Genomic DNA, 22,685 nt, shown 5'->3' with positions numbered 1-22,685 from the left:
AATAGGAAAATGCTGGTGGAGAGGGAACAGGGGAGCAGCTTGTAGGTGCAGTCAGGATCACACTCCAGAGGGAGGAAATAACTGAGCTAAGACCAGAGTCAGCCCAAAGTTGAATGGGTGTGAGGTGGCTCTGGTAAATTTAGGCTTGAATTAAGAAAAAACTTTTTAAGTGTAAGAACTATTAAGTTCTGATCAGATTACTCTCCTGTTTCTGCAAGAGGCTGGAACAAAGTGATGCCAACAGTAGCACTGGTCAGGACTTAGTGACCCAGGAAGTCCCTTGCACTCCAGTTTTCCTCTTTAGGAAAATCTTTCTGGACTCATCTTTGGAATTTGAATTTAATTCACAGTGTGCTTGAGTGCTGTAGAGCTGATGAAATTCAGAGTTCAGATCTTGGGAAATAAGTTGTCTGTCCAGCACCCCCCACCCCACAAAGGTGTGATATTGACTTAGTGTTTATCTTTTCATTAAAGTATTCTATAAGGTGCTTAATGTTGAAGAACCAAAATGTTTTTCAGTTTGAATGTACAGTGCAAATGAAATCATGTGGGAGCCATGTGTTTTCCCAAATGTAAATGTTTTAATGTGTAAATATGTTGCTCCTGTTGGAGACAGTCTGGATACAGGAATTTAAAATATCACTTGGAAACACAAAGTTACAAATTACATTGTATTACTAGGTTTTCTATTTTATTGTTTTCTGTAACTAGCTATTTATAAAACCTATGCTCTATTTTAAAACCAAGTACATATCCTTGAGGCTTTAAAATTGCTCTTTGAATCTTACCAATGAACTTTTAAAAGTGTAGACACTTGAAATTTTATATGAAAAAGAATGTGAAGCTGATAAAACACAACGGAAGCAAGCATTTTATTTATTAAAAACTTTTTATTTTTCTTTTTTATTTTCTTTTTTTTTTTTTTTTTGCTTAGAACTTCCAACAGAATGTTTTAAACTTGACACTATTGGGGTTTTATTCCATTTTGGTATGAAGAATGGAGAAATGAGTGCTGTTGTGGAATGTTAACTTAGTGCTGTTACATTACATCTAGAAACAACTATTCTCACACTTTATTCTTTTCAGACTGTGCCTCCATCAGTATCATGACAATTCTAAGCTACATAATAAAAGTAACATCCCAAGACCATTCTAAATCATGCTCTATGCTTTCCTTTAAATCTTTGTTTTGCTGACTTACAGATTCTACTGCCAGCTGTGCAGAATTTCCCCCCAGCCCTTCCTGCTGTGCAGCTGGGAGGGCAGAGGTGGCACCTGGGGGAGGTGATGATGTTGGTGTGTCCTGCAGCAGGTGGAGAGGTGCATGAAGAGGATGGAGGTTCTGAAAGCAGCTTTGGACACTGTGCCCTTCACCTCCCCAAGGAAGAGTGCTCAGGGTCAAGGGGGGAGAGGTGAAGCTCTCCTGCATTTTGCTTGTTTGGCAGAAAGCTGAGGATCAGGGGTTTGTGTTTCCAGCTCTGCAAAATTGCAGGGCCCTCAGCAAGACACTCACTCAGTCTACGTCAAACTGTAGGGCTGTTGGCAAGAGGTGTCAGTGAAAGTTGGGAAATTGTGGAATAATCATGTCAAGAACATGGCTGTGTTACAGTCACAGAATAGCTGGGGCTGGAAGAGGCTGTGAGAGGTCCCAGTCCAAACTGGGACCAGGTGAGCACGAGCTGGTTGCCCAGGCAGGAGATGTTCAGCATCTCCACAAGCTCTGGGGACAGTCACACATTTCCTTCAGTGGCTGAGTTGTCTGACCACTTGGATAGTGCCTGGAAGGGTAGATCCTGCTGGGGGGAACCCAGCAGACATGGTCTCCAAGACCAGTCTGCTGGAAAGGTGAAATAGGAGGAGAATATTGAGGCAAGCTCTAAACAAGCCAAGCACAGCAGAGCCTGTGGGCTGTGGAGAGAGGTTTAGTGACCACTAATTTTAGGCAGAATGAGTCTTCACTCCCTCTGCTGCTGTGTAGAATGCTAAAATTTGCATCCAAGTTTTTCCACAATGAAGATTTTTTGCTTTGAATCAACCATGCAATTTCTTCATCTTGGACTGACTCTCATTGGTCTAATGCACCCCATCAGGTGTGGAAACCTCCAGTCTGTAGCATTCGTGGGTTTGAAAATACAGGCTGCTTGCATAGAAACAGTAACCAAAACATTTGTTTAATTTAGGCCTTGTAATTATTTTGGGTTAAGAGGGTGTGTGAACTGCCTTGTTTCAAATGGCATTACCTATTTTAGCTGTGACTGTGGCTTCATTGGAACATCTTTTTTTCATATATATCCAGTCACAGTTTGGGCAGCAGATTGGTTGGCAAAGCCTGCTCCCTCCCTCAAGAAAAAAAGGAAAAAAACAATACAAAAAAAAAACAGTAACCAGGAGTCCCTAAATCCCATGCCAAATCTTCTGGGGTACAAGGTGTAATACAAAAATCCCTGCATTCATCTGGCCAAACCACATCATCTGTGATTCCAAGTAACATCAGTAGATGGAGCACTAGAAATTTTTAAGACTTTCCTGGAGTTTGATAAATGCCTCCCCTTCCTGATGAGTCAATCATGTTTCAGGGTGATCACAGAGTAAATAACTGCTGCCAGCTCCTGATTCCAGCTTGATGTTGGCTCTTAGAGGTGGTGACTGGAGCAGCCTCTTGTGTGCCTCCAGCCCCTGGGTGGCAGCAAGCACTTGTGGGGAGCAGAGCTCTCTCCCATTTGCAGTTTATTGTTTTGGTGGAGGAAAAAAATGATTTGGATCAAATATAGGTTCATTTTACCACGTGTGAAATCAGTGGAACAAATACCAGCTTCTAGGGCTTTGAAGTCAGGCTTTGATTCAAAATTGAGCATCTGTCTTGATACCAGAGCTGAGCTACTTGCAATGTTGGGTTTTGGTTTTTTTTTTCCTTCCAGTTGATAACTGGATAATTTCAATAGCAGCTGTGAATTTGTATCATGTCTCCTAGGTCATGAATTAAAACTGAGGAAGAGGTAAGATTTAATTTTTTTTAATCCCATTAAAGACATCATTTAAATTAATTTCTTAAGGGGAGTTTGAGAGCTGTGCAGACACATGCTCAGATGCAAGAAAAAAAGAGACAAGTGTAGAGAGGAGGATTCTGTAGTTTCCTTGCAACATTTTTTAGCACGTTCAGTTTAACCCCCATCCAATTTTACACTTTAACAGTGGAAAACCCTTCACTCTCTGCTAATGTTAGAAATGAGGGGATGTACAATCATTTGCCAGCCTGACATCAGGCAGGTGATGGAAGCAGCCAGGAGATGTAAATGTTTCTTCTCTGGCTGCAGACAGAGGTGCTGGAAGATTAAAATGATGCTCCAGGCAGGTTTTTCCATAGTGCCAGCCTGGCTGCTCAAACTCCCTAATCCTGGCAGGTTGTTAAAAGTAAGAGCTGGGAAGGGTCACAGAAACCAGACCAAGCCAGAGGTAGTGAGAAGATGCAGGATTTGTGGTCACACAGAGTTCAACCTTCAGAGCAGAAGTCAGTTTGTGGGTATAAATCTTAATGGTTTTGCCTAATTTGTCCCTAAATTCCAATGCTCCTGCCTGGTAATGCTCACAGTGCAGTGAGAGTTTTACAACTGCACATGGGGGCAGAGGCCCTGCCTGGGAGAAGTTTGCCAGCAGGTGACTCCACCCTTCATTTGGATAAAAAAGTGAAAGTTAACCTTGTGCCATCACACTAACAAATTCCTGGTGATTTCTCTAAGTCTTTGCTAATTCCACAGAGCCACAGTTGGCTGATAATTTACAGAGTGCATAAAGGAACATCCCCTGCTGTAAAATGCTCTTCTGCTTAAACTGTGGAATTAAAACCCCTTAGTGAAATATGTGATCATGTGTAAAAGCCTTTTCATGTACATGGGCTTGCTCTAGAGACATCCAGGGATGCTGTTCCTGAAATCTTGCTCATATAAGGATGAGAGACAACATTTAAGAAAAAAAAAAAAAAAGCTATTTCCCAGTGTCCTTACTGAATTTCTTCTGTGTCCCTCTCTCAGGACTGTTCTCTTACCTTTCCTACAAGATACCTGAGCTTGAATATTGCTCTCCTGCACGGAGAGAAGAAAACTTGGAGCTTGTCTTGAAGCCTGTTTCTTTAAGAAGCAGCTTAAAAGGCAGAGGGTGGCTTTAGAAGCAGGAACTTCCTGAAGGCTGGATCACAGGATGCTGATGGAAAAGATTGTTCTCCAAACCACAGCCCTTCAGCCTGATGCACACAACCACACAGCCCAGGAGCTGTCTGAACCTGCCCCCATCCCATCCCTGCTGCCTGAACCCCTGAACCAAGCAGGCAGGAGTCATGCAGGTGAGGACTGTCAGAATAAAGCACAACTTCTGCTTCTTTTTCCTGGGAATGGTTCCCTAGGATGGTTGCAGCTCTAACACCACATCCTTGGTTGTTGTTTTGTAGTGGTCTGGGTTTTTTGTTTTTTTTTTTTGTCAACAGCCCTTTGCCCTCCTGGCTTTGTGGGGCTGGTTAATGTAAAAGTACAGGTTTTGAACTGTTTGCGTGGCCTTTTTTTCTTTAAATATTTGCAAAATATTCTAAATATTTCACAACAGGAGGGGAGGACAGACAGGTGACTCAAGTGTGGAAATGAGCTTTGAGTCTGGAATACTGCTCAGCTCTGGTGAGGCCACACCTCGAGTCCTGTGTCCAGTTCTGGGCCCCTCAGCTCAGGAAGGAGATTGAGGTGCTGGAGCAGGTCCAGAGAAGAGCAAGGAGGCTGGGAAGGGATCCAGCACAAGTCCTGTGAGGAAGGGCTGAGGGAGCTGGGGGTGTTGAGGCTGGAGAAGAGGAGGCTCAGGGGAGACCTCATCACTCTCTACAACTCCCTGAAAGGAGGTTGGAGCCAGGGGGGGTTGGGCTGATATCAGTGGGACAAGAGGGCACAGAGTAAAGAATTTTTTCCTAATATCCAACCTAAACCTCCCCTGGCAGAGCTTCAGCTCTGCCAGGGGAGGTTTAGGTTGGATATTAGGAAAGGATTTCTTTCTGGAGAGGGTGCTCAGCCATTGGAATGGGCTGCCCAGGGAAGGGGTGGATTCTCCATCCCTGGAGATATTTCAAAAGAGCCTGGATGTGGCACTCAGTGCCATGGGCTGGGAACCACGGGGGGAGTGGAGCAAGGGTTGGACTTGATGAGCTCTGAGGTCCCTTCCAACCCAGCCCATTCTGTGATTCTGTGATTCTGTACTTGTGTGAAAAACTTTCCCCTCTCTTTGTAACTTCTTTGTAACACACTAATTCTGCTATCCTGGCCCTATCCCATCTGGAACTGCATTCTGCTACTGCAAGTTCTTGTGAGACTTTCTCCTTAGTCTCCTACCTAAAAAAAAAAAAAAAAAAAATTGAGAAAAAAGCAAGCAAGCATAAAACCAGAGTAATTTCTAATTTCAAATTACTACAGGCTTACACAATACTCTACCCACTGGTTAGACATAGGTAGCTGTAGAGGAGTTACAGTTGGTTTTATTTATGCATTTTTATTTATGGCTTGCTTAGTTCTTTATCCCTGAATGCCCTCTTCTTGCTGGGGATTAGTCAGTGTCCCCCTGTCCCCTCTCCTCAGTCAGCTGTGGTCTGTCATGGTGGGTGCTCAAGTTACTGTGTCCTTGCCACCCTCTGTGACATTTCCCCTCTGGACTTTTTTGCCCCTGGGAGGTGGCATGAAAATCCTTTAAAATAAAGCCCTGGTACTGATGACTTTACCCAGGGAAAGCAATAGGTGCTGCAAAGAGCTGGCTGTGGGCTGCAGCTGGAAGGAGCCTTCCTGCCTGAGTCCAAGCATCCAGGAATTTAACCCTTCCTGTGAAGAAAACAGCAGAGCACAGTAGGAGAAGGAAATAGATGAAAGTCAGAAGAGTGGAAAAGTTACAGCTTTTGTGTGTCTGGAGAAAACTTCCTTATCTTCTTACCTTTAACCTGGGCATTTGTTCTCCTGCTGCTGGCTCTGCTTCAGGCTCTGCAGGTAAAAGCAGCTCTTGGCAGCTGTGCTGAGGCACTCCCCACTCTTGAGAGCTCTCTTCCAGAGCTAACCCTGGAGAAGGATCCCAAAATGGAGAGCTCCAAGGTGCTGGGAAGGCTGGATTGGGGACCAATTCAGGATTTGACTCTTGGACCTTGGAGAAAGTGGTATTAGCATTGATCCTTCCAGATGTCCCTGCCCATGGGTGACTCTTCAGGTGCCACCCAGGCCTCTGGTTTACAAGGACCCTGAGGGCTCTTGAAGTCCATGACTGGTTTACTGATTCACAGGAGGGACTCCAGAATACACTCCAGATTTAGCTTGCAGTTAATACAGAGACCATTGCTGGACCTGATTTAATTTGAACTCCAATTGTATGATTTATTACAGTTAATAAACTATGAGTTTGTTCCCCCGTGTTAATTTCAGCTTTTATTGCTGTTGGGATTGCTGGATAACTTGGGTAAACGTGTCTCTAACATGTCTCCAAGGCCCATCTAGGCATTTCCAAGCCTTCTGACACATCTTTACAGCAGGAGGCTCCTGTTTCTCTGCTCCAGAGCCTGTGCAGGCTGCGTGGTTTCCTCCACTGCATCACTTTGCCTCTCTATCCACCTTCATATTTTGGATCTTGGAAGTGCACGCTTGTTTCCCTCTGTTTTGCCTGCACTTTGCTTGGCTCTCATAGGCTGTTCCTCTAAATTTAGCCTTTCTGTCAGCAAAGAACCTATTTTTTTGTCAGGTGCTCAGCTTGCTATTGTGGTTTTCTGTGTGCTCAGTGAGTGTGGTGAAAAAATGAACAGCAGAAATGCCCAGCATCCGTGGAATTGTACAGGTTTTGTGCAATTTACAGTCTGTTACACTGCATTAGGGACTACACATGGGCCTGCACAGACAGAGGGCAAATATTGTGCTGGTAATTTACCCCCAAACAAGACCAGTGACTGCCCATCTGGATGTCTGAGACTGCAAATGACAGAGGATGCATTGCGGTGAAATCTGATCAAGTATTTAAAGAGGAAACAGAACAAACCGGTTATTATTATTTCCAAAAGCTGGAAGAATAATATTGCTCCAAGACTAGGCAGGATAACTGTGTGTTACCTGCAGGAACTGCTGGACTTCGTTACCCAGGAAAAGCAGTGTATGGGCTTGCCTTTTTTTTTTTTTTTTTAGTTCTCATCAAATAGGTGCATTTAAAATTGGTGGCCGGACCTCTAGGCCCGGGTCGGCGCTGAGGGGGAGCGGTGCCCGCCCGGGGGGTTCCGGCGATGGCCGCGACCGAGCCCGGCTGCGTGCGGGACGTGACAGGAACCCCGGCGGGGGCGGGCAGGCGGCTGACGGACAGGCACGTTGACCAATAGCGACACGCGGCCGGCTGAACGGCCCAATCGGAGGCGCCCGGGGGCGGGGCGAGCGGAGCGGCGGCGGAGCGGGCGGGCTCTGCGGCAGAGCGCGGGTGGCGGCGGAGCTGAGCGGAGTGGAGTCTGAGAGTACCGGGAGCAGCCATGTCCCTCTCCAACAAACTCACCCTCGACAAGTTGGACGTGAAGGGCAAGCGGGTTGTTATGAGGTGAGGAGCTGGGGACCCCTCACGCTGTGAGGAGAGGAAGGGCCCGGCCCGGCCCGTTCCTGGCGGTGCCCGGGGCTGCCGCCGCTGGTGCCCTTGTCCTGAGGCCCTGTGAGGAGGCGGGAGGCCGCGGGGTAGGGCGGGGTGTTCCTCCCAGCTGGGGAAGAGCGTGAGGAGCTGCCCGCGGCCTCCCCGGCGGCGCTGACTTGGCCCCCGCCCCCGCTGGGGGCTCCGTGGGGTTTTTCCCGCACCTCTGCCCAGGCCGCAGCATCGTCTCTGTTCTCAGCGGCTTCTCGTTTGAGCCCGGCAAATTATTTTCTGTGTTTTCGGTGGGGAGGGGGTGTGAAGCCGGGCCTGGTTCAGCTGAGGTGAGGAGAAACGCAACCAGTAGCTACCCAGATGAAATAGTAATTCTGCTTTTTGCACCGAGTCAAATCTCAGGGGTAGAACTGTAAAATAGGAATTCGTAGCGTGTTTATAAAATATCAAGGCCCGCTGAAAGGCTAACGTTGGGATTGTTGCCAAATATAATAAGGGCACGGAGGTACATCGTGATACACACCCTGCTGGAAATGCTCTTATTGTGGGATTCTTTGCCCAAGGTCACCATAATGTGACTGCTGTTTGTTATCTTGCTGGCTGAGTAGGTAGGTGTAGCAAAATTGTAACTTCTCTTCCGTGCAGAGAGCTTTTTCTTTCAATCTCGCTTCTGTCGTCATATTTTGAAGTAGTTCCCTAGAAATTTGATTACTAGAAGCTCGTTCCCGTAATGAGTACTGAGGGGTAGAATCTATGTGGACTTCCTAAATCTGGTACAAGAAAAAGATCTTTTTATTCCGATAACCATGAGGCTTATTTTCTATCTGGATAGGGGTTTTTTAGGTGTTTTTCTTTTTAGCATTGCCAGAGGAAGGGTTAGGCAGCTCATAGCCTGGACAGTTAATGCCCATACCTGTCTTAGCAGTTCATTTCCTGCCTGCATCTCATTTCCCTGAAAAGAGGCACCATGTGCTTTCTCTCAGTACTACTAAAATCCATAACTCATTTTTTGCCCCTCCTCTTCTTATATTCATCATAATTCTGGCATATTCATAACCTGCTTGTCTTCCAGTCCTAATTACGAAGTTTTAATGAGTAGGGAAAAGGGCACAAGGGGAGCTCAGATTTCAATTGTCTGCAGTGGAGAAGAAGGGTGAGCTGGGTCTTTCTTTTGTAGCTCTGGTAGCTTTGTAAAGCAAGCAATTCTTTTATTCTCTGATTTTAGAATAATAGCATAATAATGGTGCTTTTCTTTCCCCTTTCTAGAATTAATCCACTGTACTGTGGGGCTGCCAGCTCAACTTTTTTCTGCTCAGCTACTCCTGTTTTGCTGGCACCTCTTGTCCTTCATTCCATCTGTTTCTGGTGCTGAGCAGGCTGCAAGAGAATTGAAACAACTTCCTGAATTTTGTTGTTCTTTAATATAGATGTAGAATAACAAAAGTGTAGCCTTTTAACACCGTCGTTTCACTTTCCTCCTTCTGATACACTGTTATAGTCGGTCAAGTGTTCCCTTCGGTAGCTGTATGAGTAATTTCTGCCTGGGCTGTTACACAACGCAGCTTCCTGCTGCTCCTCCTCAGCACATGGGCACAGGGCAGGCCAGTGAGAAATGGCTGCTGAAACTCCTCCCTTCCACCCATCCCTTGTCTGGCAGGAGGAGGGAAATCACCTCTAGCTCTACATCAGGTCTGCAAAGAGAAGGGAAGGTTGAAGTTGTAGGCAATAACTGGACAGCTTCCTGCAGCCTGTCTGCTTGCTGTACTGCTACAACCAAGTGTTTTAGAGGCCTCATTAGAGAACACGTCACTTCTCATTATTCACTGCCTTTCCCTTGGAAGCTCCTAGTTGGTGATCTGAAGACATGTGGTTTAAAATAAAAAGATTGTGGGGAGCTTTTTTACTCTCAGTTTTATTGTCTGTGATGCAGCTTTACTAATTCACCCTAGCAGATATTTGTTCTCCATTCGTGTTCTAATATTACAAGCAGAAATGGTTAATACTGATTTCAAAACAGAACTTGTGTACAAGAAACAGCTAAAAATCCTGTTCTAATTGTAACATTGCTTTCTCTAGCAAGCAGCTTTCCCAGCAGGTTCTCTAACTCTTCATAAAAAATTTGAGTATTTAATTTATTAATTTTTTTTCAGGGTTGACTTCAATGTTCCTATGAAGGATAACAAAATAACCAACAATCAAAGGTGAGCTATAATTTCTATCCCAGGTGGCAAGTCCCAAAGTCTGTTTTCTCTCTGATTTTAGCCCAATTCTATTAGCAGCACCTGTATGCTGCCATGGTAAAGCTGTCATTCATGCACCTGAATATTAAAGGTGTCTCAAAGAAGGTCCAACAATAGTTAATTGAACCCCTTGCAGCAATTAGCAAACTACTGTAACTACAAGGCTGCTTCTCACTGTAGCTGCTGTGGGAAGCATATAGACAAAGTCTCTTAATTGTACAGAGTCTAAAATTCATGGAATCATAGAATGTCAGGTTGGAAGGGACCTCAAGGATCATCTGGCCCAACCCTTATAATATTATTTATATGACTTGTCCCAGCACCCCATTGAGCTGAGACTTAAAACTTCCCAAGGTGGGGAATCCACCACATCAAAGAACTTAATTCTTTAATTATGGTTGAAGTGTTAGGACCATTCCACAACCACAGCCCTTGAGCTGTGTGTGAAAATTTGCTGTATTTGTTGGTAGTATCCAGAAGATGTTCTGCCTCCTGGTCACCCTGTGGCTGTGTTAACTTGTTGGCTTACGTAGAAGAATTGTTCTAGTGCAGCACACAAAGACACAGGGCTTAGAAATGGGGATATCAAATGTCTTGTTTTTCTGTCACTTGCAGGCAGATGCCAGTTTTGTTCACCACAATATTTTCTCTACTCAATATCCCCATCATTTCTTTATTGGTTTAGGATTGCAGACTAAACCAGGAAGCCCAGCAGTGTTCACATGTGTCCTGACACTTCTTCTCTACAAGCTATCAGCAGAATTGATACTACAAAATGCATTTTACTTCTGTGTCCTGTGTTGCATGGAAGAGAACAGTGAAACATACAAAAGCATGCTGAATTTTTTTGCTGCTTTCTGGCCTCCCCAGTAGAAGCACAGGCTGGGTTAATTCCCCAGGGAAACCTGTGCTCTGGGGGGTGTGGTTAGTCTTCTAGACATTTGTTCTTACAAGGACAGGTTGCTAAAAAGCCTCAGTGTTCCTTTTGGAGACTTAACTGGTGGTGATGCCCTGTTGTCTTGTGATGAGGGGTAGGCTGAGCCATGTGAACCCCAGGGGTAGTACAGGCTTAAATAACTGTTCTGCCCAGCTCCTGTGTTCTCTTTATTTTGCCATTTTTAAGGGGCAGCTCCCACAGCTTTTGTGTCAAGTGGTCACTAGAGTAGATTGCCAGACAAACTCTGTGAATCCTGTTTCATTTGTTGTTCTCTGCCCTTACAGAATCAAGGCTGCTGTTCCTACCATCAAGCACTGCTTGGATCATGGAGCTAAGTCAGTGGTTTTGATGAGCCACCTGGGGCGCCCCGATGGTGTTCCCATGCCAGAGAAGTTCTCCTTGGCCCCAGTAGCTGTGGAACTCAAAGCACTCCTGGGCAGGTGAAGTAGAAGAGCATCCATCAGAGCCTCTCTGCCTGTGGACCTGGATGCTTTCCTTCCTGAAAAGAAGAGTCACTGGTGGGATGACAGTGTGTATCTTGTGTTTGCAGGGAAGTCTTATTCCTGAAGGATTGTGTAGGTGCTGAGGTGGAGAAGGCCTGTGCTAATCCTGCAGCTGGCTCAGTCATCCTGCTGGAGAACCTCCGATTCCACGTAGAGGAAGAAGGGAAAGGGAAGGATGCTTCAGGGAACAAGGTGAAACTTCAAGCTTTTGTGCATGCCTGCTCTGGTCTTACTGCCTTGTTTGCTGCAGGTAGACAAGGAGCCAGCAGCCTGTCTAAAAATGCTGTTCAGGATTTTGCTCTCAGAAGGCTGTGACAAATGAGTGTGCCTGGTCATCTGCACCAGGCTGTGCAAAAGTTTGAGTCAAATGCATTGAATTGAACTTCATCCAAGATGAAACAGCTTAAGTGAAAGGCTTAGTGATGACTCAGCTGAAGGTGGAGTAGTTTGTAAAAGAAGGCAAAAGGAGTTAAAGAGCTGTGCAGAAAATAAATCGCTTTAGACTATTTTTGGATATCAAACAAAAAGCAAGACCTGTTTGAGACAGTGTCATTACCCCAGTAGCAACAAACTACTTTCTTGATTATCTGGCTAATGATTTAATGTAACGTTTAAACACTTTACAGCGTAGGGATTATCAAACCCTTTTATAAACCTGCCTGCTGTTTAGAGTGCTCACTAAGAAGCAGGCTGCCTTGCACCCTGACATTTGCTTGAAGGTCAGGAAGAATGCTTGCTCCAGACAGCTGCTGCTCTTGCTGGTGCTGACCCTGCTTACTTTACACAGGCCTTGGCTCCTCCCAGATCCAGAGTGTGGAGCAGAATGCTGGCATCGTGTGGTGCTGTTATGGGCTGACACAAGACTCCAGTAGCTTTGAAAAGTTGCTCAGAGAACTAGTGAGTCTTTCCCAGTGGCAGTGAGGAACAGAGCAAGTCTGGAATTATTCACACCCTGGACTCTGTGCCACTGAAAGCCAACATGGTGGCAGGGCAAAGAATTTATTGGTGTGGGGAAGGAGCCTCTTGGTTTTGCACATTCCTGTAATTCTCAGATTCATTAGCTGGGGTGTGCACTGGGGAGTGTGCACTGCAGGAGAGGAGAGGTGCTGCTGACAGACCTGCTTCTTGTCCTAACAGAGCTAACACCAGTGCCATGGAGGTAGTGATGTAGTGCAAGGCTGCAGATACAGAGTGGTGCTTGGAAACTGTGGCATCACATCAAGTGGCAGTAGTGCCTTCATTCAGAGCCTGCTGTGTCTGCTTACAGATGTTACTGGTTTTAACAGGAGCACTTAATCTCTTTGTGTAAAGCCAGGCAATTTACCAAGTAAAGGAGCAGTTGACAGCATTGTTCTATAATCTGTGTAGTCCCTTCTACTTGTCTTGTGCTCAAGATACTGGAAAAAAGGGTACCCAAAGCTGTGCTGAACCCATCTGGCATACATGAGAGTCCTTCCCTGCCATTGTCCCCATGCTGTTAGGTCTGGGTGCTCACAGGGGTCTTGCCTGGGCTGGGGAGCTGATAAAGCAGAGGCACTTGGGGAGGTGGTCACTTGACTCCCAGTCTGGGCTGTCCCTCAAGAGTAAGTGGCTTTTAACCAGGTCCAAGTAGTCACTTAGAAGATGGAGAAAGTCTTTTAACAGAAATGCATCTGTTCTTGTCCACTACACACTAAGTTTATCTCCAGCTTTCACTATGCCTGTTGTAGTGTGCAGGCTATTTATAAGTTAATCCTTGATGCAGTTGCTAAATAAGTCCTCCAGGAGCTCTCATCCTTTTACCTGTGGCACTTGGAGACCACACTGTTCTTTAACCAAGCATGAGTTTGTTTATTCTTGTCTCTCCACACCCTTGTGTTACCTGTGTTCACTGCACAAAACTGGAAATCTGTTGGAGAGGGACTGGAGAAAGCTGGTTGTGCTGCAGTTCATTCCTGCTTTGTCAGTGGGCTAGAAACTTGAGTCCTCAGGCCTGTAACAACAGTCATGGGGAGTTTAAACCATTTAAATAAACCTTTTTGTTGCTCCTACTGGTCTGAGAAAGAGCATATGAAATAAAACAATCCACACAATGAACTGCCCAGTTTCTCCAGCTGACCTTTCTTTGCTTTGGGTTATGAGTCAAATTGCTGACTTTCCAGAATCAACTCCACTGACTTATCATTCTTTCTCGTTTTAGATCAAGGCTGATTCTGCAAAAGTGGAGGCTTTCAGAGCCTCTCTTTCTAAACTGGGAGATGTCTATGTCAATGATGCTTTTGGAACTGCCCACCGAGCTCACAGGTGTGTGTCCATTTTCCTTCCAGAGGCAGAACTGCAGAATGATAACTGCTGGGGAAACACACACAGCTTTGTCCCCCATGAGTTTTAACTTCCTTTTGGGCTAATCCCATTATCCTTCTGCTGTGTTTGTTCCTGAACAATGGATTTAGTGGGAGCAGTTGTCAATAGTACTGTGTGTTCTTTCAAGTTTGCCTCTGGGAACAGCAGACAGATGAAACTCTAAGACTTGAACTGACTTTTTAGGCTTTGAAGACATAAAAATTACTTGCTTAGTACTTATTGTACTGCAGTTACAGCAAGAATTCTTTTCCAAAAGATGAATAGCACCAGATTGATTATTCTCATGGAGTGTATTTAGATCTGTCTACTTGTAAACTCCAGTGGTCCTCTTTGAGCTTCATTTCATAATTCAGTGCCAGTGGAGGAAGACACTTCTGCTCTTGCTATGCTTGTTTGCCCCTCAGCATTTGGGATCACTGGTTACCACTAGAAATGTCTTGGATATCAATGTGTCTGTGCAAAAACAATCTCAGAAAGTAAATGCATACAGACATCTTATCAAACCAAGAAAACAAAACTCCTGTGTTTGTTTTCATGCAAATCAGAGCTATTCTCATTCACTGCTGCAGCTGACTGAAGGGGTGTTTGGATCTGAACAGACAGAATGTTTTTCCTTTCCTCACTCCTCCTTTATCTCTGCAGCTCCATGGTAGGTGTCAATCTGCCACAGAAGGCTGCTGGCTTCCTGATGAAGAAGGAACTGGATTATTTTGCTAAGGCCCTAGAGAGTCCAGAGAGACCCTTCCTAGCAATTCTTGGAGGGTAAGACTGAGCAACATACTAACTCCATATTTCTCTTTAACTCCTCAGTAAGAAATTAAAAGGTATTTTGGCTTGGATCAAACAAGTGCTTTCCTTTTAGCTGTCCCTACAGTTTAGATCTGTAGGTAGGTCCTGAGATCTGTAAGATATGGATGAGAGAGGAGCTAACTGACCATGTCTGCTTCTGTGATAATACTATCAGGGTCTGGTCATCAGATCTCCTGACCTCTTGTGTTCCCCACACTGAGACAGCCCACAGCAGTTCCTTGTACCAATGAACCAGAGGAGCTGTTAGATACAAACTATGGCCCTGAAACATTGTCAGTGACCTTTCCTCCCCAGCTCAGAGTACAAGCAGAGTACAAGCACCCTGCAGGCTCAGCAATAAGGTGACATGATGCCATTATGCAATGGTCACCTGGGGCTTGATGCACCTCATGTGCAAAGGAACTTGAGGGTGCAAATGATTCCTTTAGTGTAGAAATAATTTCCCATTGCTGCTGATTTTTGTCATGTGTGTGCCCAGTTTGACACTGTAGTTTTATGATGGTATATTTCAGTTCACCAGGTGAATTAAAATATTTAGCTAAGTAACACAAAGCTGGGACACTCCTAACATTCCTGTGTCTTTGATGGAAGTATGTGGCTTTTTGCACCCATAAATCTGGTTTTTAAGAAGTCGTAGTCAGTTCTCACAAAGTTTTAAAATACTTCTCTGACCTTGGTTATACTGAAAAATGCTCTTTTTTTTTTTTTTTCTTTACCTGCCAAGTTTTATAGCTGCAGGTTGTCCCCAGTAAGTGCCAGCCTAGGTTTAGCTCAGGGTTGTTCCTTAAGATCTTCTATGAAAGCTTTCTTGTAGATAACAAAAATCCTGTCTGTGGCATTCAAGAGGGAAGACAGGCAACTGTCAGAAGCAGTGAGTGGTTTTAGGGCAGGGCAGTTCTGTATCACAGATCATTCTCATGGTTTGAAGATGGGCTGTGAGTGTGGTGGGATGCTGGACCCAAACAGGTTCTGGGAGCTGGGCCTATGGTGTTACTGGGATAACACTTGCCTCTGCTCTGCCTTGCTGGGCAGTCAGGGGAAATCAGGCTCTGAAGTGCCAAATGAGGTTTGTTTAAATAAGAAAAAAATGCAGGGCTGAATAATGTTCTTTTAAGTTGATGTTTAATGCTGGCCTGCTAAGTTGCCAAATTTTTATTGCATTACTGAATTAGAAGTTGATTAATTAAGCTTTGATTCAAAAAGTCCTTGCCAGGCTTTATGCTGCCTTGGCTCAAGTTTACTTGAGAGTAAATTCTGCCTGAGGCATTTTGGGCAGTGGTGACATTCATTCTTTCTCTCTCTCACCAGAGCCAAAGTTCAGGATAAGATCCAGCTGATCAATAACATGCTGGATAAGGTCAATGAGATGATCATTGGTGGTGGAATGGCCTTCACCTTCCTCAAAGTGATCAACAACATGGAGGTATGGAAAGAGCAATTCTGTGTCTGCTCCTGGTTAAAAAATAAAGTCAGAATGCCCTTTATATATTGTGGTATTGAGAACTGGCTCTCTCAACTCTCTGCAAGAGTAGGGAGCACTGAGAAGTTAATTGATAATCACTGTGCAAAAATCAGATGACTGCTGCTAGGTGCTTTAAGAAGAGGCTTTTCAGGATTGTTGTCTGAATAATTTGGAGTGACTGCTGCTGTTCTCTTCTGTAATAACAAGTAATTAAACAAATGCCCCTCTCTTACTTTTCCCAAATTATTTCTCTAGATTGGCAACTCCCTGTTTGATGAAGAAGGATCAAAAATTGTCAAGGACCTGATGGCCAAGGCAGAGAAGAATGGTGTGAAGATCAGTCTGCCTGTTGACTTTGTCACTGCAGACAAATTTGATGAGAATGCAAAGACTGGGCAAGCCACAGTGGCTTCAGGCATTCCTGCTGGCTGGATGGTGGGTTCTAATGGGCAAGGAACTAAAAGAAGTAACAGGCAGCAGTAGGGTGGGAAGGACACCTCTGAAAGGAGCAGAAAAGAGTAACTGTGTCCCTCTGTAAATTTTTCTGCAGGCAGTCAAGGTGCAGAGAGTGTGTTGGTTTAATGAAATTGAAGCCAATTCATTAAATTGTGGTGTGTCTTGAGTTGTGAAGTCTAAAGGAGCTTTTGTGAGATTTGGATTAATCCAGCAAAATTCCTCTAAAGCCTTTATATCTGAATGAAGTAGAAATGCCTTTTATTTGACTGGAATTTAAGCAAAGTTGGCAAAAGTTTCCAACCAAAGCTTCAAGCACCTGACATTGATTCAAAAGTTACTTATTCATACTAGGAAAATAAGATTCCTCCAGATTCCCCCCTACTGCCACAGTTGCTGGCAAATCCCTGCTCAGTATTGTGTGCACACAGAGAAACCCCTGCTTCAAATCCAGGGACAAGGGGGAAACTTCTGAGCATCCCAGATGGACATCAATGATTTGAGATGAGGGTCAGCAGTAAATACATCTGTGCCTTCTGTTGTTGTAGGGCTTGGACTGTGGCCCTGAAAGTGTGAAGAAGTTTGTTGAAGTTGTGGGAAGGGCCAAGCAAATTGTGTGGAATGGTCCAGTTGGTGTCTTTGAGTGGGACAAGTTTGCCAATGGAACCAAAGCCCTTATGGACAAAGTGGTGGAAGTAACTGGAAAGGGCTGCATCACCATTATTGGTAGGTAGATGTGTGTGTTCTTCTCTTTCTACATGCAATAAGTTAGTTTCTGCCTGTCAGTATTGTATTAAAAATACCTGTCAAATTGTTTTGCTCTGTTCTTCAGCTTCGAAACAGGGCTTTAAAAACTTTCTGTCTTAATGCTGAGCATCTGCCTGGTTCTTGTGTGTCTCATCAATTTTGATTGTACTACAGGTGGTGGAGATACAGCTACTTGCTGTGCCAAGTGGAACACTGAGGACAAAGTTAGCCATGTGAGCACAGGAGGTGGTGCCAGCCTGGAACTGCTGGAGGGTAACTGTTCTTTCTACTTATCTGACCAAGTCACATAGTTCTGGGTGCTCTACCTATCTATGTAGATCATCAAGAAAATAGAGTTAATGTCCTTTCTGTTCCACCACGTGGAGTTGCACTTAGCTTTTGAGCAGTGAGCTCCTCATTGTTCTTCTTTTGTAGCCCTCCAGGAAAGGAAAGAAAATGGGGGTATTCTTGCTAACAGCACAGTCTGCTACTCCCAGAAACCAAAAATGCTGGAACAGAAAATAAACCAGCCCCTTTGTAGATGATCCCCTGAGCCATGCTAACCCCAGACTGTCCAAAATGCTCAGTTTCTGTCAGGGAAATCTCCTCAGAACAGTCTCGAATTTTTGCCAGACATCTCTTTTTCAGCTCATTGTTTGAAATTCCCTGGTTTTGGGGGGCCCTCTAGTGATAACTTAAGAACCTGCACGAGGGTTCTTGGAATTCAAAATGGTGAGAATTTACAGGATTCTTCTAACGAGTTACATTGTACTCTAAATGAGTTTCCATTTCCTCTGGTAATTAGCTGTTTCCCAATATGTGTAAATTATCTAATGCTGTCAACTTCTCTGCAGAAGAGAAACTGCAATAAATTGCATTGCAGCTGTTGGTTTCCAGCAGTTCTGTGTGAGGCAAAGCTTTTGTTTCTGTTGCCTAGGGAGTGATGGTACAGGGAAAGAATGCAGATGGCTAGAAGGAAACCCTGTGCAACTGATTTATTCAGAAGGACAAACTCGTCTTAAGTTTTGGCCCAAAATGTGGGTTTATGTGTGTGATCTTTTCAATGTAACGGAAGTCTAGCTAATTAGAAAAGCTTCTGAAGATTTCAGGAAAAAAAAAAAAAAAAAAAGGCAAAGAAATCCCACCCCTTCGAGACCCAGGAAACGAGCAAGTTGTGACCAGTGTTGAAATTCAGCACTGCCACACAGCTTGAACACTAGAAGGTGGGTTTTCTGGAAGAAAAAAAAAAGCAGAACAGAATGGTCTTTTCATTGTTAAAGTAGGACAAAAATGCTTTAGAAAACATTGCACTTTAATAATAATCTAGGCCCTCATACTCAAAGATGAGTATACTCCTTGCTGCCATCAGTTGGAATGAAGCATGTAAAAATATCTAGACTTGGGTGTTTTAGTCCCAGTAGATTTTTAGAAAGCTTTGTTTCTTAATTAATTCTTAAAATTTCCACCTTACATCCAAAATTTTATTTACATGCCACTAGGGATTGGACCGAGATCCAATCAAAAGCCAGCCTGTTTGCTATCAAACTTAACAGAAAAATGTGTAAGGAGTTTGGATCTTTCCCCAGCAGAAATTTGGCTAGAAAGTCACCATTAATTGAGAATTGATGATTGTGGTACAGTAGGAATCCCTCTGCTGTGCCCTAAAAGGTATTTACTGCATGGAACAGTTTCAGTGTAACCCATATGCCTTAAGAGCCACACAGCAGGAGTGTATGTAGAGCCAAGCTCTTCCATTTTAAACTTATAATTTCTGATTTATTTTTTATATGCTTAAATGTTGCCATTGGAAGTTTAACTCTTAGTTGTTGGAGGGAGGAGGTGTTTGGGGTTTTTTTAACTGTATTGGTATTTTTTTCAACCACTAACAGGCAAGGTTCTTCCTGGCGTGGATGCCTTGAGCAACGTGTAGAGACCAGAATATCACCCCACTTCCCAGTTCTGTGCACAGCCCCTGAGATTCAACACTTCAATGCTTCTGTATTTCAACTCTGCAACAGGCAGATCACAGAATGTAAACGGAAACTGGACAGGGTTTGAGGAGAAGACAGCAGAGAGATTTTTACGACTGCAGTTTACATGATGTGGATTTGTCCACTGTTCTCCCACTTGAATTAACGTAGTGAGTTTAAACTGTTGTTGTGAATTTAGAGTGTATATATTTATATTTTGCCTTTTCAAAGAGATTAATCCCTGTTAGACATGTCTGTTTCTCAGAAAGGAGTGCACTGTTCAGCTTCAATGTTCTTAGGCATTTTCATCACTTGACACGGTTCAGAAACAAGAGGCGACTCCAGTTTTTTGGAGGCTGATTGTGACAGCTGCTGAATAAACATATTTAAAGTGCTCCCAGTTGGTATATGCTCCTTCTTTCAGATTTTTAGAACAGTCTACATTAAACTCTCATTTTCCTAGCATCAAGACAGAAAAATATTTGTCCTTTTTGCACTAGTGATAACATTTGTCAAGATCCTTTTATTTTTGTCCATTTATTTTTGGTTCATCATCAAGTAAACTCTGGTAAGGAAGTAAATCATTACAGGTGTGCTGTTATGGTAAAACTTCCATGCCATCAGGTAATTAAGATGAAATTTTGAATGTGCAAGTCTAGTAAAAAATTCCAATTGAAAACTGTTTCTCATCTACAGAACCCTCCTCACATTAGCTGCCTGCTCTATTGAACCTGAATACCTGGGAAACTTGGAAGACAGAGGGAGGTAAAAACCAAGTCACAGGCAGAGCTGCAATGTGCCTTTGCTCAAGTTTGTGGGCCTAAAACCACTGAAACCAGCATAGTAAAACCACACAGTTGGACAATTAGGCTTGTGTGTGTGGCTTAAGTGTGTTGCAGAACCACAAGGGTTGTGAGTGGAGGACCACCAACAGTGCAAATGTAAAATAAAGTTGAAATTTCCATTTTGCCTGTCACACGTTGGCTCCTGTGCTTGCTGCAGGACTCAGATGTGAGCACAGGGTGGCTCTAAACCAAACCAAGGACTAGTCCAAACTCTTCTGAGTATCCAAAAGTATGGTTTGAATTATGTTAACAGTCACAGCTCTGCTCCTCCAAACTAAGAAGATGCAGAGCTCCAGCTGAACTGCTTGTGTATCTTTCCTGATGGATCAGAGAAAACTCAGTGATGTAAAGCAGTGATTGCCTAGTGAATTCCCAGCTGTAGTGTTTGGGTACTTCCCAGGAGGTTTTTGCATGGCCTGAATAGTACAAAGCAGCCAGGATGAACCATGGAGAGCATCTTTGAGGTAAGCAGCAAACCACAACACAGAGGATGCTTTTAAGTTAATTTGTATGTATGTACATCACATTACCCAAACAAAATGAAAGCATGTGTTGGAAGCAGCAGACACAACCTACTTCCCAGATTTTACTTGGTTGTGGTGGGATGCAAATGAAAATCCAGTAACATGAAGTGTGTATAAAGCTGTGCACGGAACATACACTTGCTGCATTTTTAAAGCTAAAACTAACTACAGCAAAGAAAAACTGGAATTAATGCAAATGACTGCAGCGCTGTGGTTTTCTCCTCCCCTCCTTTGTAAATCTCCCAAGCATTGTCTGATTACACATGAATGATGCAGATTTTTGCTAGGACTGCTCTTGCTGTTGCTCATGTTTTCCAGGCAGGGGTGCAGACCTCCGACAGCTGCAGTAACGAGGCAAAGAAAGGACTGAGCTTGTCAGCCACAAAAAGACTATGGATTTTGGAAATCCAGTACTACAAAAACAAACGTTCCACCATGTTTTATAACAGATCATGCTTGTCTGGCTCTGGCAAACAAGGCCTTGTGACAGCACAGCCCATTTTAGTGTCACTCTTATACCCCTGTTGCTAGATTCCCATGGAGCAAACCATTTTCCCTCCATAGCTCCTTTCTTGGTGTTTACAGTGAAAAATTGGTGTGTGGCTGCTACCTCTGCTGGGCTTTTTCCCCTCTTCACTCAAAGCAACAAACCAAAGCCATCTGTACTTAAGTTTGGCAAGGAGTAGTAATGCTGCAGGAACACAAATATCTGCACTCAGAACTACTTTTCTACCTGACTTCGGATGGTTGCTGCTCACATCTTTAAAATGTCCTTTTGCTTCCATGGGGCTTGTTTCAACTGATGCTGTGTTCAGGTCCATGTGCTCAAACGTGTACAGCAAGGCCTGAGAAATCCTCAGCTGCAGGGCTGAATGAAAGGGAAATGAGAGAAAGATGATGAAATATCTCAACAGAAGACTGCAGGATTGTTACACTTGATGGCTAGCCTCTGATTACTTGAGACAGTTTCCAGATATTTTTTTTAAGCCTTGCCTGTTAATATTTTTAGTGCCTTGCTATTGCAGTGATAAAATAGTCTTAAAGCATCCAGAGATTCCTTATTTCACCAAATCTTACATCCTCTGGAGTCACACCAGCCTTCCTAGCTGATTTGTGTGTGTGTTCTGACAACTTCTCTAGATGTAAATCTTTGAAAGTTCTTTCACATTTTTATTGCTTTTGTTGAAATTGGTTTTGGGGCAAGGGATGTTGCTAGTTAGAAACATTGTGGAAGAGACAGAAGGCAAAGCTATCACAGAAAGCTCATGATGTGATGAAAGTAACATCTTAAAACACCTAAGTGGGGTGATAATAAGAGCCAGGTGAAATAAAAAGGGGAGAACTTAAACCCCTATGGCTGAGGTGATATAAAATTTCATCATGAAAGACTTGAAATTCCTTGTTAACAAAATAAGCCGAAATATATGGGCTCTTGTACTGGTATCTCCATGGGTAATTTACAATATACTGTTAACTGCAAGAGGCAGAGAAATCATTTCCATGCTGTAAAATATAGAACCAATGGTCCTTTACTAACTAACTCTAAGAATGGCTGCCATCCAGTAGAGCATGCACATGTTAGCCCTGATGCCTAAGAGGGAGCCTAGGACATCCTTAATATTTCCAGAAATGGCAGGCCGGGAGGCAAACTTACCTTCATAACGACTAAAAAGTCGAAACTTTGTGCTCTGACTCTGCCTTTCCAAGGAACGGGGCCTCCTGAGGGCAGCGGCCATTTTGTGAGCGACGCCATGACAGTGCGGAAGGCATCTCCCTTTCTTCGAGGGATTGAGCATCTTTGCCTCCTCTTTTTCTGCGTTTTCTCCCTCACACTCGCCTTCTTAGTGCTCCTCGCAGCTCATACGTTGTTTCACAAAGAACTTTTGCACCTCTAGCCCCTAGGTCCCTGTGAGTCCCAGCTGGTGAAGAGGGGGGCACCCTCCTGGACCACTTCTCCATCCACCAAGACCCCCCCCCCACCTCCTGCCTGCGCTCCCGCCTCCAGCCTGAGGTAAATGCCGAACTCTCCCTGGCACTCCAAACCCCCCTTAGATCTCCCGGGATCGGACACCTCAAGGAGCCTATAGACGTAGCTCCATTCCCAGCCAGGGCCGCGCAGCGAGGGTTCCGTTCCCTCCCAGGGGCCAGGCGGGCGGTGAGGCGGTGGAAGGCGGGAGAACTACACTTCCCGACCGCCATTGCAGGCGCTGCCTCAGCGAGGGACGCCGGGCGCCGTAGTTGCA

General features: G+C 44.3%; 1 protein-coding gene and 2 long non-coding RNA genes across 3 annotated transcripts; 1 reads left to right on the top strand and 2 right to left on the bottom strand.

The window, feature by feature from the left end:
• Positions 1 to 3,198: 3,198 nt before the first annotated feature.
• On the bottom strand, positions 3,199 to 6,388 carry LOC139802621 (uncharacterized). Its single transcript, XR_011728719.1, has 3 exons — positions 5,950 to 6,388; positions 5,744 to 5,840; positions 3,199 to 3,418 (listed from the first exon to the last, which is right to left on the bottom strand). It is a non-coding gene; the product is annotated as an uncharacterized lncRNA (long non-coding RNA).
• Positions 6,389 to 7,412: 1,024 nt separating this feature from the next.
• On the top strand, positions 7,413 to 19,468 carry PGK1 (phosphoglycerate kinase 1). Its single transcript, XM_071757609.1, has 11 exons — positions 7,413 to 7,572; positions 9,759 to 9,809; positions 11,070 to 11,225; positions 11,336 to 11,480; positions 13,468 to 13,571; positions 14,274 to 14,393; positions 15,750 to 15,864; positions 16,159 to 16,338; positions 16,905 to 17,082; positions 17,278 to 17,376; positions 18,993 to 19,468. The coding sequence occupies exons 1-11, from the start codon at positions 7,508 to 7,510 to the stop codon at positions 19,031 to 19,033; spliced, it is 1,254 nt and encodes a 417-aa protein (XP_071613710.1). The 5' UTR covers positions 7,413 to 7,507; the 3' UTR covers positions 19,034 to 19,468.
• On the bottom strand, positions 19,241 to 22,533 carry LOC139802438 (uncharacterized). The gene is made up of 2 exons (XR_011728618.1): positions 22,097 to 22,533; positions 19,241 to 21,310 (listed from the first exon to the last, which is right to left on the bottom strand). It is a non-coding gene; the product is annotated as an uncharacterized lncRNA (long non-coding RNA).
• Positions 22,534 to 22,685: the final 152 nt, after the last annotated feature.

The sequence above is a fragment of the Heliangelus exortis genome, chromosome 14 (genome assembly GCF_036169615.1).
Source record: "Heliangelus exortis chromosome 14, bHelExo1.hap1, whole genome shotgun sequence".
Classification (NCBI taxonomy): domain Eukaryota; kingdom Metazoa; phylum Chordata; class Aves; order Apodiformes; family Trochilidae; genus Heliangelus; species Heliangelus exortis.
The sequence above is the reverse complement of the archived record's forward strand: the minus strand, read 5'-3'. Positions and strand labels throughout refer to the sequence as shown.

Bases quoted from the DNA above. Each gene is read 5' to 3' on its own strand.
- PGK1 (XM_071757609.1), top strand. From the start codon at position 7,508: ATGTCCCTCTCCAACAAACTCACCCTCGACAAGTTGGACGTGAAGGGC. The intron at 11,226-11,335 runs GTGAAGTAGAAG...TTGTGTTTGCAG, and splicing joins CTCAAAGCACTCCTGGGCAG to GGAAGTCTTATTCCTGAAGG. The intron at 11,481-13,467 runs GTGAAACTTCAA...TTCTCGTTTTAG, and splicing joins AGGATGCTTCAGGGAACAAG to ATCAAGGCTGATTCTGCAAA.